At 37.9% G+C, this 17,214-nt stretch overlaps 3 protein-coding genes across 3 annotated transcripts in view; 2 read left to right on the forward strand and 1 right to left on the reverse strand.

The window, feature by feature from the left end:
• The window catches only part of LOC132374337 (olfactory receptor 14J1), a 95,181-nt gene that overhangs the window by 60,033 nt on the left and 17,934 nt on the right, over positions 1–17,214 (forward strand).
• Positions 668–1,645, reverse strand: LOC132375438 (olfactory receptor 10C1-like). Its single transcript, XM_059940708.1, has one exon. The coding sequence runs from the start codon at positions 1,628–1,630 to the stop codon at positions 668–670; it is 963 nt and encodes a 320-aa protein (XP_059796691.1). The 5' UTR covers positions 1,631–1,645.
• LOC132375439 (olfactory receptor 2B2-like) lies at positions 16,142–17,071 on the forward strand. Its single transcript, XM_059940709.1, has one exon. It carries the CDS (start codon positions 16,142–16,144, stop codon positions 17,069–17,071), a length of 930 nt encoding a protein of 309 aa, XP_059796692.1.

The raw sequence follows: 17,214 nt of genomic DNA on the forward strand, positions 1-17,214 counted from the left end.
TTCTTTTTAATAACAATTTCACCATGGGGACTCCTGGTAAAAATTTCCCATATTTTTCTTGTAATATTCTGCAACAAATATCTCTGAATCTTAAGAGTTTGCTTTTTTTGGATGTTTAAATATCTTTTATAGTACACACAACTCAAAAATAATTATTTAATTCTGTATAGTGTCTATATCATAATTAAAGTGGAAGAATTTTAAAACATTTTTATGGGAGTAAATTATACACACCACAGAGTTTTTAGGTATTTAAGAGTAATGTGGGACAGACATATGTGGGAGCAGTACCCCAGTGACCAGGGCAGAAGTCAGATGGGCCCCTCAAGGACTAGAAAATGCCTAGGAGTATAGAGTGAGAATTAGCCAAGCTTCTGAGTTACAATATGGCAATTTATACTCTAAGACTGTACTTTAGCCTAAACTGAAATATTTTGCAAAACCTGTCTATTGTTGGTTAAATTATTTGTTAGCCAACTTCCTTCCAAAATTTGGCAGTGAGAACAGTGAGTACAAAGGTGTCTCCAAAATTGCAATCACTGTTACTAAAGGAGGTCCTTACAAAACAGGTTGACGAGTGCAGTCTTTTGTTTCTTTCTTTCTTTCTTTACTCTTACGTTGTGTGTGCATCTTTTTCAAAGAGAAGATTTGTCTGATTCTCTGGAATCTACCCATGAGTCAAAACTTTTTTCTTACCCAGAGTTCTCCAAAGAGCTGCCTTGACTTCGTTGTTCCGTAAACTATAGATGATAGGATTGAGCATGGGAGTCACCACTGTATAGAAGAGGGCCAGGAGTTTATCCATCCCTGGTGAATGGCTAGCCTTGGGCATTAAGTAGGTGACAGATCCTGAGCCATAGAAGAGTGTTACTACAAATAGGTGGGAAGAGCAGGTGGAAAGAGCTTTTTGGCGGCCTTCAGGGGAGGGCATGATCAGCACAGCAGCTAGAATTCTGCTGTAAGAAGCAATGATTAATAAAAATGGGCTGGAAATGCAAAGGATGGCCACAGCAAAGACTGCAGCCTCATTATGGGATGTATCCCCACAGGCTAGTGCCAGGATAGGGGGGAGGTCACAGAAGAAGTGGTCTATTTCACAGGGGCCACAGAAGTTCAAAGAGAAAATATAGTTGGTCTGGCCCAAGCCTACAATGCATCCCACTCCCCAAGAAACCATTGCCAAATGGACACACACTCCACGACTCATTCGTGTTGCATAGTGAAGTGGGGAGCATATGGCCACATAGCGGTCCAAAGCCATGGCTGCCAAAAGACAGCACTCACTGATACCAAATAATGTAAAGAAAAACATCTGTGTAGCGCAACCCTTCTGGGAGACTCCTTGGACCTCACTCACAAGGCTCTGCAGCATCTTGGGTATGACAGAGCAAGTGTAGCCAATCTCCAAAAGAGACAAGTTGGCCAGGAAGAAGTACATGGGGGTATGGAGGACCGGGTTGGTCCAGATGGCAAAGGCTATGAGAGCATTGCCTGTCAGTGATGCTGAGAATATGAGTAGGATGAGGGTAAATAAAAGGAAACACTGTTCGGTGACCTCAGAGAATTTGGCAAATGCAAAGTGTTTCACAGACACGCTGTCGTCCTGCCACAAGGAACAATTGAGGCTCATGACCTGAAAAAAAGAAAGGCAAAGTCATCAGATTCTTTCAGATAGAAATATAAATCTTTATATTACTCTTAGTAAGCTCTACTGAGTCAGAGAGATAAATTTCTCACCAGCAATTCTAAAAATCAGAAATTTAAGAAATTATACTCATCCCTGTACGTTTTCAAATCAAATCCTATTCTGTGTTCATTATCCCAGTTGATTTATCCAACGTATACTTAGTCAGCAGGCATTAAATGGAAAGAAAAATGTCAGCACAATTCTCTCATCCCTTCCTTTAATCAGTTGTTAAATACTACCACATAAAGGTCCTCTCTTACTCATTTCTTTCTTGTTCTTTTGTCACTGACTTGCTTTCTTTACTCATTCATTCAACAAGTATTTATTGAACACAAAGTATTTTCCAGTTACTGTTGTACGTCGTGGATTCAACAATGAAAAAAAAAACACTATTTCTCAAATAGAACTTATTTAGTTAAGGAAAGCAAAAATTAGATGACCATTTAATAAATAAATAATTGCTGCCATGTAGAGAATTAAAACCCAAGTATGTCTCGGCAACTGATCAGTATAGATTGAGTGTTCAAGGAGGGTTTTTTGGGGTTTTTTTAACATCTTTATTGGAGTATAATTGCTTTACAATGGTGTGTTAGTTTCTGCTTTATAACAAAGTGAATCAGTTATACATATACATATGTTCCCATATCTCTTCCCTCTTGCATCTCCCTCCCTCCCACCCTCCCTATTCCACCCCTCTAGGAGGTCACAAAGCACCGAGCTGATCTCCCTGTGCTATGCGGCTGCTTCCCACTAGCTATCTATTTTACGTTTGGTAGTGTATATATGTCCATGCCACTCTCTCACTTTGTCACAGCTTACCCTTCCCCCTCCCCATATCCTCAAGTCCATTCTCTAGTAGGTCTGTGTCTTTATTCCTGTCTTGCCCCTAGGTTCTTCATGACCATTTTTTTTTCTTAGATTCCATGTATATGTGTTAGCATACGGTGTTTGTTTTTCTCTCTCTGACTCACTTCACTCTGTATGACAGACTCTAGGTCCATCCACCTCACTACAAATAACTCAATTCGTTTCTTTTTATGGCTGAGTAATATTCCATTGTATATATGTGCCACATCTTCTTTATCCATTCATCTGTTGATGGACACTTAGGTTGCGTCTATGTCCTGGCTATTGTAAATAGAGCTGCAATGAACATTTTGGTACATGTCTCTATTTGAATTATGGTTTTCTCAGGGTATATGCCCAGTAGTGGGATTGCTGGATCATATGGTAGTTCTATTGTTAGTTTTTTAAGGAACCTCTATACTGTTCAAGGAGGGTTTTTGTCAATGAGAAGCATGAGCTGAGATGTGAATGACAAGAAGGGGAAGACTGTATCACAGCCATTCATATTTTTATCTATATTGTGATGCTGAGATAATTCCATCATTCCAGCAAATTTCTGTATATTTAATATTTCTCATCTGCCATCTCTTCTCCACCAGAATGTTCTTTGCTAAATGAAAATTACCATTACTTCAAGTTAAAATTCAAATTTATTAATATAATTCATGAATATCTATGAATCAAGTCACTGATTTTCGATAGAGACGTCTATCTCATCCCTTATCCAAATGGACCCCATATTGTAGTCATAGCAAAGTACTTGCATCTTTTAGTACATGTCTTGAATATTTTTATTTTTTTGTGCTCATTTCTCCCCGGGGGCTTGACATTTGCTCCCCTATTTCTCCATCTACTGAACAGCCTATGTTCAAGTTCCAGCATAGCTTCATCTGCTCTCCAGAATCTTCTTCCCAACTCCCCTTCTCCCTCGCCCCCATACTAGTTAGTTACATGCCCCTTCCACTCTGTGTTCCCAACACTCTATAACTGCTATTTGAGCACTTACACTACTCCAAGGACAATTAATTGTTCATGTCTTCCTGAGTGTAGCCTCAGACACAGACATAGAATGAAGAATTTTACTTATACCATTATATCCACTACCCTTAACAATGAATAAGCTCTTACGTAATATAAAAAGTTTGAATGCTAAGCTTTACTCTGGCTGCCTATATATTCTGCCCATTGGTGCATATTCTATTTTCTGAAGTTAATTATGATAAATCTCATCTCCCTCAAATATCTCAAATGTGACAGTTATTTTTCTCTCAATCTGATAATTACTATCAATTCCTGGAAAAAAAATATTCCTTGTTCTTTTTGTGGATGGACTACAGTTTACATTTTTCTTTTAAAATGTCATCAATCAAAATTCTAAACAATGTTTGTCATGAAAAGGGCAGAAGAATGAGGAGGTTTTACTTTATTCTTCTGGATTCTATCTGTTCATTAGCATAACCTGAGATCATGCTTATGCTACATTCACTTATAATACATCACTGTTTATTCCACATTAACATTTGATGCCAGTATGTATTAAAAAAGTATGCTTTTTGAGGTTCCAAATTGTTATGAACAGACAAAAGTATTAGGTGCATTCACAAAAACATATGTACAAAAATGTACAGTGTTGGGTATACACATATACCTGTACACTCACAGACAGAAACACACGTATTTAAATCCATACTAAATAGCATAGTAATGAGTATTCTGGAGATAGTATCTCTGGGTCCAAATCCTAGTACAGTCATCTAACACTCATTCACAGCTAACATTCCCTTAAATATCTGTTCCTCAGTTTTCCCACTTATAAAAGGATGTGATAGTAGTACCTCCCGAATGGGGTTGCTATGAAGATTAAGTGAGTTAATTCCTATAAAAGCACTTAGAAAAGTGGTTACGTACTCAAGTATTTAGCTAGCAGTGCCTGTAAACTTGCATACTCTCATAATAAATTTACTTTCGCGTATACCCTCTCTTGCCGAATTTTAAATCACAATCCCCAATCATTTCTCCTATTCATTCTCTTCATTTCCATTTCATGTTTTTCTATTTATCTGCCATGATGGAAAGAGAAAAAGCAAAAAACACATACATACATATATACATATAAACATAAAAATGCCATGTGAATGTTATGTCCTGAGAAAAATAGTTGTATATTATGAATCATTTAATCTACTGATTTGGATTTCCACCGAGCTATGCAATAGTTCTTAAAAGTTAAGGATGGAAACAAGTGGACTGATCCAAAATTCTGTTAAATATGAAATAAGAACTCTGCACGATTACAGGGGCCCTCAATGTATATGACTGTTGAAAAATTTGCTCACAGTATCAGGTAGTCTATATAATGCATTTGCACTTATATTAAAGCATTTATAAACATTGTAATTAAATTAATTAATATAATTTAATATCTACATTTCCCTTGTAGCAACACAATTCAGTTAAAGCTGTGGGGAAAAAAAAGATACAATGGTTTACGTTTTTTAATTCAAAACATTTAAAAAATATCCTGGCTTCTCAATAATAGCTTATGCATTTGCTTAGAAAAGTCTGGAAGTGGAGTTATCATCCCTTTTGCTAGTTAAATACACAAACATGTATCTTGCTCATTCTATCTTCCTGTGTCTGGGAGGAACTGCAGTTTCCTCAGTGACACTGATGGAAAGACCAAGGGGGAAATCCCAACCAGAAAAGGAGAATGCCTGACTCTTAAGTAGTGACTTTGCAAAGATTTCATTTCAAAAATACCCTTGTCCTATTTAGACTTAGACAGAAAATGCAATTGCCTATTTTGGGGGTGGGAGTCAGGGGATGTGAGGAATGGGAGAAACCTACTGGTGGATGGCACATAGGGAGGGCTGACTGCACAAAGACTAATGCATGCTGTTAGTCATTCGATATTTTTAGACCCACAAGATGAATTTAAAAATCATCCTTTTGGGAGATTGGGATTGACATATATACACTAATATGTATAAAATGGATAACTAATAAGAACGTGTTGTATAAAAAAAAATAAAATAAAATTCAAAAATTTAAAAAAGGAAGTCATCCTTGATAAATACTTTTTAAAACCTCACAAAGTTCAGAGATAGCTAAAAAAACAAGATATCAGGGGTAGTGAAGATCTGTGAATGCTTCTAAATATTTAAACTGACAAAGAATGATACTCTGTCTGGAAATAAATATTAAATCATATAGAAATAAATGTGTAGGTCTCACTGGAGGTGAGAATACAAATGAACGTCATCAAATTCCCTTCTCCCTCCCTGTCACTTGGAATAATACTAAACGAGGTAAAATCTGATTTTTTTCACAAACAAAGAAAACTTTATTCTTTGATCAAAATATGGAGAGATGCGAGCTCGAGCTCTAGAGTACATGCTCTCCTGATTTTTAAAATTACACATTCTATTATTTTCAGGATGTACTCTCTGTTGGCCTTTGTCCAGGGACCTTGAGATCCATATAGTAGAGGTCAGCTTTATGTATATACCAAGAATATTTAATTTTAATCATTGTCTACAGAAAGAGAGTGAGCAGGCGTCAGGAGTCTGCAGAAAGGAGCATCACGGGCAGTACAACAGTTTGGCACGGACATTCTTCTGTCTCTCACCTGATGCATTTTCTTGACTTAAAGGCTCTGATCCATCATTTCTGTGTGAAGGAAGGATGATAAAGCCCTTCCTATCTTTCTTGCCTCGTTGTTAGAGGCAAACCATGAATGAAAAATAAGGAATTAAAATGCAGTTTATCAGCATCAAAACCACTTGCCCTTTAAAAGCCTTATGTTAATGAACTCATAGGACACTGCGTGCAGTATTCTCTATTATTACCAGTCTATAAAAATAACCTATATTAAGAGTCAGTCGTCAACCAAATATGCACTGTGATATTAATCTAAAGATATAGGAGTTTCTTGCCCACCGATAAATTTTGTTTTCATAAGGAAATGTTTATTTCCTATCAGCCAAAGTAAAACATGTGATACCTTATTAGATATTTTATCTGAAACACATAGTACAGTGCCTGGAATACAAGAAAAAAATATATTAACCTTCATCATTCTAAAATTGTCATTTCTAAAATGCTTGAGTAGTAGATACAATTTATGTAAATTGGTCATTAAAGATTGTGGAGATGATTATCCATTGCTTTCCATAACTTCCCATAGTCATTTCATTGAGGACCTAATATTTAGCTGGTGATATTTAGCTGGTGACATAGCCAGCAGAAACTATTTTATCACTTGATTGGAGTAACATATACAGGATAATCAAGGCATTTTCATTACCCAACAATAAGAGATATATCTATTTTCTGTGATACAATTTATTTAGAACAACTTACAGCAATTTTATGACAGGGATACTGGCAAATTGAGTAAATTGTTACACTCTTCAGAGAAGGAGAAAAATAACATTAAAATAATGGCCAGAACTGAAAAATACTTTGGGTATTAGCTATTCATTTTTACACTTCAATCCACAGTCTTCCACAACCTTCTTTTCTTAAGACATCAGTTATATCACATACCTTTAATCATAACATTTGAGGAAAAAAATTAGACGGTATTTGCTTCCAATGAGCCACTCCCTGATTTCCTCTGCACACTCTCCTTATAGTCTCTCAAAGTTCAGAGGATGTAAATCTCCCCAGTTCTCACTTCTAAGACCATGCACTAAGAAACTTTTGTTGTATTCAGGACCATGTCTGATCTCAAGAAGAGTGTGTGTCTCCTGAGAGAGAGCATCATGTCCCTCCTAACAATGCCCTTAGCTACACACACACACACACACACACGCACACACACACACACACACACACACACAGAATCATGCAGGGCTGTGCTGATTACATCATGGTATATTTGAGCTTTTCTAGTCCTGAAAAAAAAGAATATGAATATGTTATACTTCATTTATTCTCCTTGTTCTGAAACCTTATCCTGTCTCCCTTCCCCAGGAGACATATATTCTTTTCACTAGAGTGTCAGGAAATAGTTTGATTCTATCTCTCAGGAATTGCCACAGACAGGTCTGTCTCTATTTGTTGATAAATGGTAATATTTAGGAAGCAAAAGAATTAAATGTAAAAGACAATGTAGAAAGAAAAGTAAAAGTAAATCAATAGTAAAATATAATAACCTATATTGTAGGTAGCTGTTATCATAGACTGTGTACATAATATGATCTGAATTCAGGGGAAATGTACTATGGTAACCAAGTATTTGACCACTCTAAACTATTAATATGAAATATTCAGATTTTAATTTTTTGTCTGAGTTAAACAAGATAGTCATCAAAAATAATTATGAAAACTACAAAAGTAACTTTCATGTCATATTATATTGATGCAGTTAGTATTTATTCTGATTATTATAGAAGACTCAATAAATCATAATAATCTTCTAGTTACACATGAATTTGACAAAGTGCTTACTTGTTTCTATCAAAAGTAATATAAAAATTTTTAAAAAGTAATATAAAAAATCAAGTCAAAGATATATTAGAATTATGAAAAAACTGTAAAGTACCAAATACTTATTTAAATGATATAAAAAAGTAGGTAAGTTACTGAATACCTATTATTGACATGAAATAAAGGCAAAGGAGGAAGACTAGGGAAGAGGAAGTTGTGATTTGGCAAGAAAATTCCCCTTATTGCCTCCTTATTAAATAAATTATGCACAGGAGGAGGTCAAGATGGTAGAGTAGAAAGATGTAGAACTCACTTCCCCCCAGTGAACTCATCAACAATACATCTACATGTAGAACAGTTCTCACTGCAAAGTAACTGGAGACTTGGAGAAAGACTTTTTACAAGCAAGGCTGTAAGAAAGATCCACATGGAATCGGGTAGGAAGAGAAGCCATCTGGTTGGGACGTGTGCCCCTGGGAGGGGACTCAGAGGAAGAGAGATTACATGGGCAGAGATCCTTCCTAGGTAGTGAGTGGTTCGAACCACATATAGGGCATCTCAGCCCTTCCCTGGAGTCCTACACAGGGAAGATGAGCCCCCTTGGCTGGTTGGAGTACTGGTGCGACTAACAGAAGGGCTGGGGAAGGGAAGCCTGGACTCCAGTCCTGAGGAGCACGTGCACACTTGCTTGCTCCTGAAGCAGTGAAGAGAGGGAGGGTTGAAAACTGCATGAGTGGCTGGCGGTTTCCCAACACTGCCCCCGAGGTTCATGCCCCAGCCTGAGCCTAGGGAATGTTCCAGCCTTGCTTGCTTCAAGATGCAGCTCCACATTTACATTTTCCACACTTTTCTCTCTCTCTCCTCTTTCTGGGACCCCTATAAGGTGAATGTTGGTGCCCTTGATGTTGTCCCAGAGATCCCTTAAATTGTTTTTATTTTTCAAAATTTGTTTTCTTTTTGCTATTCTCATTTGGTGATTTCTATTAATCTATCTTTTAGATCACTTATGCATTCTTCTGTATCACCTAGTTTGCTGTTAATTCCTTCTAGTGTGTTTTTCATTTTAGTTATTGTATTCTTCAGTTCTGATTCATTCTTTCATATATTTTCTAGTTCCTCATTAAAATTCTCACTGTGTTCATCTTAATTCAGTTAGCATTACTAGTACTTTGGATTCTTGATCTAGTAAATTGTTTATTTCCGTCTGTGTGGGAGCATCCTTATAGTGTCTGTGTGTGCCCAGTGGCTTTGGTGAGAGAGATGGATTTGACACGAACACAAGTTATGCCTTTCCTCAGGGTGTGCTGACAGCTCTCACCTTGTTAGGAGGTGGGGCTGGAGATGAAGGGGCTGGGGCCAGAGCCAGGTGTGAACCAGGGCTTCCCCTCTGTTCAGTAGCCATCACAGTCCTATTGGGGGTGTGGGTGGGTCTCAAGTTGCTGGAGCAGAAGCCCTGAAGGTTGGGTCAAGCTGGCTTCATTCCCTTTAAGTGTGTGCCCTTCGCCCTCTCAACATTAGTCCCCTGAGCCCCAGAGGTGAGAAGTGCTGGAGCAAGAGAAGCTGGTGTGATTATTCAGCATTGGTCAGTGTATTGGGTGTGGTGGTCTGGTCGCCATCAGAGATGTGGTTTGCTTCTAATGTGCTGCCCGTGTAAGTGTCAGTCATGGCCTCCCCCTCCCTGCTTAGAGGCCATTTAGGGTTGGAGCTGCCACAGCATCTCACAAAGAGCTTTCTCCTTGATCATGGCAGCCTTTGCTCCAGTGTGGAGCTGTGACTAGAAGCTACAGCTGTGCTGGAGCATTAGCTCAGCTCAGGGTGGGGTACGCAAAAGGGCAGTCTCATGAAACCAGTCAGCCAGCTGCATGGTTTCACTCTGCCCTTTCCACCCTACTTTGGGAGGAAGGAAGCGTTTGTGCACTACTCTCAAGCAGAGTCAAGGCTTCCCATAGCCCAATTGTTAGTCCCACTGGGCTTCCAAACACCCAAGGGGGCTCTCCTTCCCTTTGTTGGACCCCAGAACTAGGGTGACAAATATGTGGTTTGAGCTGCTCGCTCCCCATAGAGGATCTCACCTTATGTCATCTCCCTTTCCTCTGAGACCCTTCCTAGGGGTACAGGTCCCAACCTGATTGCTTCTCTTCCCTTCTGACCTGATTCTGCATCTTTCTTACAGCCTTGGTTGTACAGGAGTCTCTCTGCTAGTCTCTAGGTAGTTTTCATTGAGAATTGTTTGACATGTAGATGTATTTTTGATGCGTTTTTTGGGAGGAGGTGAGTTCCGAGTCCTCCTAAGCTGCCATCTTGATTTGAATCCAGCATATTCCTTAATCTTGTATGTCTTCTCTTGATCTTACCATGCACTAGGCTCACTGTTGATAGCCTCTAAAAAATTCTTGAAATAAACATAACAAAATTAATAGTTGATGACTCTGAGTTGTAGGAATATGTGTTCTATTTTTTTTTAATATTTTAAGCATCTAAAAGAATAACAAAGAAAAACTAGAATTGTTTGTTAAAATATCAGTTCAGGATCAATCCAAGAAGAAGATATAACAATTGTAAATATTTATACACCCAACATAGGAGCACCTCAATACATACGGCAAATGCTAACAGCCATAAAAGGGGAAATCGACAGTAACACAATCATAGTAGGGGCCTTTAACACCCCACTTTCACCAATGGACAGATCACCCAAAATGAAAATAAATAAGGAAACACAAGCTTTAAATGATACATTAAACAAGATGGACTTAATTGATATTTATAGGACATTCCATCCAAAAACAACAGAATACACTTTCTTCTCAAGTGCTCATGGATCATTCTCCAGGATAGATCATATCTTGGGTCACAAATCAAGCCTTGGTAAATTAAGAAAATTGAAATCATAAGTATCTTTTCCGACCAAAACACTATGAGACTAGATATCAATTACAGGAAAAAAACTGGAAAAAATACAAACACATGGAGGCTAAACAATACACTACTAAATAACCAAGAGATCAATGAAGAAATCAAAGAGGTAATCAAAAAATACCTAGAAACAAATGACAATGAAAACACAACGACCCAAAACCTATGGGATGCAGCAAAAGCAGTTCTAAGAGGGAAGTTTATAGCAATACAATCCTACCTCAAGAAACAAGAAACATCTCAAATAAACAACCTAACCTTGCACCTAAAGCAATTAGAGAAAGAAGAACAACAACAACAAAAAAAAACCCCATGTCAGCAGAAGGAAAGAAATCATAAAGATCAGATCAGAAATAAATGAAAAAGAAATGAAGGAAACAACAGCAAAGATCAATAAAACTAAAAGCTGGTTCTTTGAGAAGACAAAATTGATAAACCATTAGCCAGACTCATCAAGAAAAAAAGGGAGAAGACTCAAATCAATAGAATTAGACAGGAAAAAGGAGAACTAACAGCTGACACTGCAGAAATACAAAGGATCATGAGAGATTACTACAAGCAACTATATCCCAATAAAATGGACAAGCTGGAAGAAATGGACAAATTCTTAGAAAAGCACAAACTTCTGAGACTGAACCAGGAAGAAATTAAAAATATAAACAGACCAATCACAAGCACTGAAATTGAGACTGTGATTAAAAATCTTCCAAAAAACAAAAGCCCAGGACCAGATGGCTTCACAGGTGAATTCCATCAAACATTTAGAGAAGAGCTAATACCTATCCTTCTCAAACTCTTCCAAAATATAGCAGAGGGAGGAACACTCCCAAACTCATTCTATGAGGCCACCATCACCCTGATACCAAAATCAGACAAAGATGTCACAAAGAAAGAAAACTACAGGCCAATATCACTGATGAACATAGATGCAAAAATCTTCAACAAACAGAATCCAACTGCACATTAAAAGAATCATACACCATGATCAAGTGGGGTTTATCCCCAGAATGCCAGGATTCTTCAGTATACACAAATCAATCAATGTGATAAACCATGTTAACAAATTGAAGGAGAAAAACCATATGATCATATCAATAGATGCAGAAAAAGCTTTTGACAAAATTCAACACCCATTTATGATAAAAACCCTCCAGAAAGTAGGCACAGAGGGAACTTACCTCAATGTAATAAAGGCCATATGTGACAAACCCACAGCAAACTTCATTCTCAATGGTGCACAAATGAAACCATTTCCTCTAAGATCAGGAACAAGACAAGGTTGTCCACTCTCACCACTATTATTCAACATAGTTTTGGAAGTTTTAGCCACAGCAATCAGAGAAGAAAAAGAAATAAAAGGAATACAAATTGGAGAAGAAGAAGTACAACTGTCACTGTTTGCAGATGACATGATACTATACACAGAGAATCCTAAAGATGCTACCAGAAAACTACTAGAACTAATCAATGAATTTGGTAAAGTAGCAGGATACAAAATTAATGCACAGAAATTTCTTGCATTCCTATACACTAATGATGAAAAATCTGAAAGAGAAATTAAGGAAACACTCCCATTTTACCACTGCAACAAAAAGAATAAAATACCTGGGGATAAACCTACCTAAGGAGACAAAAGACCTGTATGCAGAAAACTATAAGACACTGATGAAAGAAATTAAAGATGATACAAACAGATGAAGAGATCTACTATGTTCTTGGATTGGAAGAATCAACATTGTGAAAATGACTGTACTACACAAAGCAATCTACAGATTCATTGCAATCCCTATCAAACTACCAATGACATTTTTCACAGAGCTAGAACAAAAATTTTCACTATTTGTATGGAAACACAAAAGACCCCGAACAGCCAAAGCAATCTTGAGAAAGAAAAACAGAGTTGGAGGAATCAGGCTCCTGGACTTCAGACTATACTACAAAGTACAGTAATCAAGACAGTATGGTACTGACACAAAAAGAGAAATATAGATGAATGAAACAGGATAGAAAGCCCAGACATAAACCCACGCACATATGGTCACCTTCTTTTTGATAAAGGAGGCAAGAATATACAATGGAGAATAGACAGCCTCTTCAATAAGCGGTGCTGGGAAAACTGGACAGCTACATATAAAAGAATGAAATTAGAACACTTCCTAACACCATACACAAAAATAAACTCAAAATGGATTAAAGACCTAAATGTAAGGCCAGACACTATAAAACTCTTAGAGGAAAACATAGGCAGAACACTCTATGACATAAATCACAGCAAGGTCCTTTTGGACCCAACTCCTAGAGAAATGGAAATAAAAACAAAAATAAACAAATGGGACCTAATGAAACTTAAAAGCTTTTGCACAACAATGGAAACCATAAGCAAGATGAAAAGACAAACCTCAGAATGGGAGAAAATATTTGCTAATGAAGCAACTGATGAAGGATTAATCTCCAAAATTTATAAGCAACCCATGCAGCTCAATCGCAAAAAAACAAACAACCCAATCCAAATGTGGGCAGAAGACCTAAATAGACATTTCCCCAAAGAAGATATACAGATTGCCAACAAACACGTGAAAGGATGCTCAACATCACTAATCATTAGAGAAATGCAAATCAAAACTAAATTGAGGTATCACCTCACACCAGTCAGAATGGCCATCATCAAAAAATCTACAAACAATAAATGCTGGAGAGGGTGTAGAGAAAAGGGAACCCTCTTGTACTGTTGTTGGGAATGTAAATTGATACAGGCACTATGGAGAACAGTATGGAGGTTCCTTAAAAAACAAAAAATAGAACTACCATACGACCCAGCAATCCCACTACTGGGCATATATCCTGAGAAAACCATAATTCAAAAAGAGTCATGTACCGCAATGTTCATTGAAGCTCTAGTTACAATAGTCAAGACATGGAAGCAACTTAAGTGTCCATCGACAGATGAATGGATAAAGAAGATGTAGCACATACACACAATGGAATATTACTCAGCTATAAAAAGAAACAAAATTGAGTTATTTGTAGTGAGGTGGATGGACCTAGAATCTGTCATACAGAGTGAAGTAAGTCAGAAAGAGAAAAACAAATAGCATATGCTAACACATATATATGGAATCTAAGAAAAAAAAATGGTTCTGAAGAACCTAGGGGCAGGACAGGAATAAAGATGCAGACGTAGAGAATGGGCTTGAGGACACGGGGACGGGGAAGGGTAAGCTGGGATGACGTGAGAGAGTGGCATGGATATATCTACACTACCAAATGTAAAATAGATAGCCAGTGGGAAGCAGCCACATAGCACAGGGAGATCAGCTCGGTGCTTTGTGACCACCTAGAGGTGTGGGATAAGGAGGATGGGAGGGAGACGCAAGAGGGAGGAGATATGGGGATATATGTATATATATAGCTGATTCACTTTGTTATAAAGCAGAAAGTAACACACCATTGTAAAACAATTATATTCCAATAAAGATGTTAAAAAAATAAATAAAAATAAACTATTATGTGTGCTTAAAAAAAAAAAGGCCAATGACAACAAATGTACAGATGCTTTTTCTAGCACTAAAGTCTGACTACCTGAAAAACAGCTTATCATTCTAATATATAGCAGTTCAACTCTCAGAAAGTGTTTCTGAATAACTCACTTCAATACTCTTTCAATTGAATATATTTCCTCTTGCTTAATTATTAATGTTCAATAATAAGAACAATCACCACAACATATTTGGTATGTCAAGTCAGTGAGGAACTAATACATTATTTAATGGGTCAAATGATCAAATATTAGATTTCTGGCTAACCAATGTAATGAAAATATACATAAAAGGGTTAAATAGTAAAGATTTTGCTGCAAAGGATGAATCTTACTTGGATAATGGGAGAAAATATAGATGAGTACTTGCATAAACTTAGTATTTGGAAGGTTTTCATAAGGCAAATCCAAAGCCATGGTGATGTCACGAAAGGATGCTCAACATCACTAATCATTAAAGAAATGCAAATCAAAATTACAATGAGGTATCACCTCACACCGGTCAGAATGGCCATCATCAAAAAATCTACAAACAATAAATGCTGGAGAGGGTGTGGAGAAAAGGGAACCCTCTTGCACTGTTGTTGGGAATGTAAATTGATACAGCCACTATGGAGAACCGTATGGAGGTTCCTTAGTAAAAATAGAACTACCATACGACCCAGCAATCCCACTACTGGGCATATATCCTGAGAAAACCATAATTCAAAAAGAGTCATGTACCGCAATGTTCATTGAAGCTCTAGTTACAATAGTCAAGACATGGAAGCAACCTAAGTGTCCATCAACAGATGAACGGCTAAAGAAGATGTGGCACATATATACAATGGAATATTAGCCATAAAAAGAAACGAAATTGAGTTATTTGTAGTGAGGTGGATGCACCTAGAGTCTGTCATACAGAGTGAAGTAAGTAAGAAAGAGAAAAACAAATACCATATGCTGACACATATATATATAGAATCTAAAAAAAAAAAAATGGTCATGAAGAACTTAGGGGCAGGATGGTAATAAAGACGCAGACCTACTAGAGAATGGACTTGAGGACACGGGGAGGGGGAAGGGTAAGCTGGGACAAATTCCCCCTACTTTAAAATTTTCTTAATAGGATCAGTACTAATGCTTGGGAGGGGTAACAGGAGTCCTGATACTCCATCTTTTCACTGTACAAACTTTATGAAGTGCTCCAATTCCCATGATGTTTCTGACCAGGGTCAGTTTAAGGAAGAAGAAAATGCCAAGATGCCTTGGCTCCCCCTCAGCTGCTGACCCACCTGCCTTCCTCATCTGTCTTTTGTTCAGCCTGTATTTGGGAAGCTCTGCCTTCTCGCAATCTGTTTTAATCTATACTTTGTTGTTTCTGTTAAATATTCATGACAAGTAGGGTTGATGGTAGTTCTATCGAAACTTTTTAGAAGAGAAGACATCAAAATCCAAAGGAATGATAGCTAACCAGAAGACACTCATTACATAAGGAAAATTTCCCAACTACTTTGCTAGTGTTCTTTTTATTCTTTTCTTAATAATCTTTCAATATTACACTGATAATGTTGGCTTGACATTTTACCATAATTGGGGTATAGATGCAGATTACAGCAAAAATGAGAGTTTCATCTTAGCATCTCTGGTCCTTAATTTCCAGTGGCTTCCTTTTACCATTGATGCCCATCCCTAGAAGTGGGTATTTAGAGGTCTCAGCTGGAATTTCACCTATCGGTGCCAATATGTGGATCAATAATCAGAGCTCACTAGATGATTTTATCTTATTGGGATTCTCTGATCGCCCCTGGCTGGAGACACCACTCTTTGTAATCTTTCTGGTGGCTTACATTTTTGCCCTGTTTGGAAATATCTCCATTATCCTAGTTTCCCGCCTGGATCCCCAGCTTGACAGTCCCATGTACTTTTTTGTCTCTAATCTATCCCTTCTGGACCTCTGCTATACTACCAGCACTGTCCCACAGATGCTAGTCAACCTTCAGGGACCAGAAAAGACCATTAGCTACAGTGGTTGTGTTGCCCAACTCTATATTTTCTTGGCCTTGGGTTCTACTGAATGCATACTTCTAGCCATCATGGCCTTCGATCGTTATGCTGCTATTTGCAAGCCCCTTCACTACCCAATCATCATGAACCAGAGACGCTGTATCCACATGGCCACTGGGACCTGGATTAGTGGCTTTGCTAACTCCCTTGTGCAGTCCACTCTCACAGTGTTGACCCCAAAATGTGGACAGAGGGTGATGGACCATTTCTTCTGTGAAGTTCCTGCTCTTTTGAAACTAGCTTGTACTGATACTCATGTGAATGAGGCTGAGCTCAATGTGCTTGGGGTTTTGCTACTTCTGGTGCCCCTCACCCTCATCCTGGGCACTTATGTGTTCATTGCTCAGGCAGTAATGAGGATCCGCTCTGCTGAAAGTCGCTGGAAGGCCTTTAATACCTGTGCTTCACATTTGCTGGTGGTCTCCCTCTTCTACTTTACAGCCATCAGTATGTATGTCCAGCCTCCCTCTAGTTATTCTCGTGACAGAGGGAAGATCATGGCTCTGTTCTATGGGATTGTCACACCTACACTCAATCCATTTATCTATACACTGAGGAACAAGGATGTGAAAGCTGCCCTGAGAAGGGCACTGACTAAGGAATTTTGAGTCAGGACAAGATGATCTCTGAAGAGAAGACCTAAGAAGTAAGGATGGATGTGTTTGCCTTTCAGAGAAGATGTCAGACATGGAAGTGATGAGAGAACAGTGTATCAAGTGTCATAAAGTTCACAGGTGGAACAGGGCCAAGA

Source organism: Balaenoptera ricei, chromosome 11, assembly GCF_028023285.1.
Source record: "Balaenoptera ricei isolate mBalRic1 chromosome 11, mBalRic1.hap2, whole genome shotgun sequence".
Classification (NCBI taxonomy): Eukaryota; Metazoa; Chordata; class Mammalia; order Artiodactyla; family Balaenopteridae; genus Balaenoptera; species Balaenoptera ricei.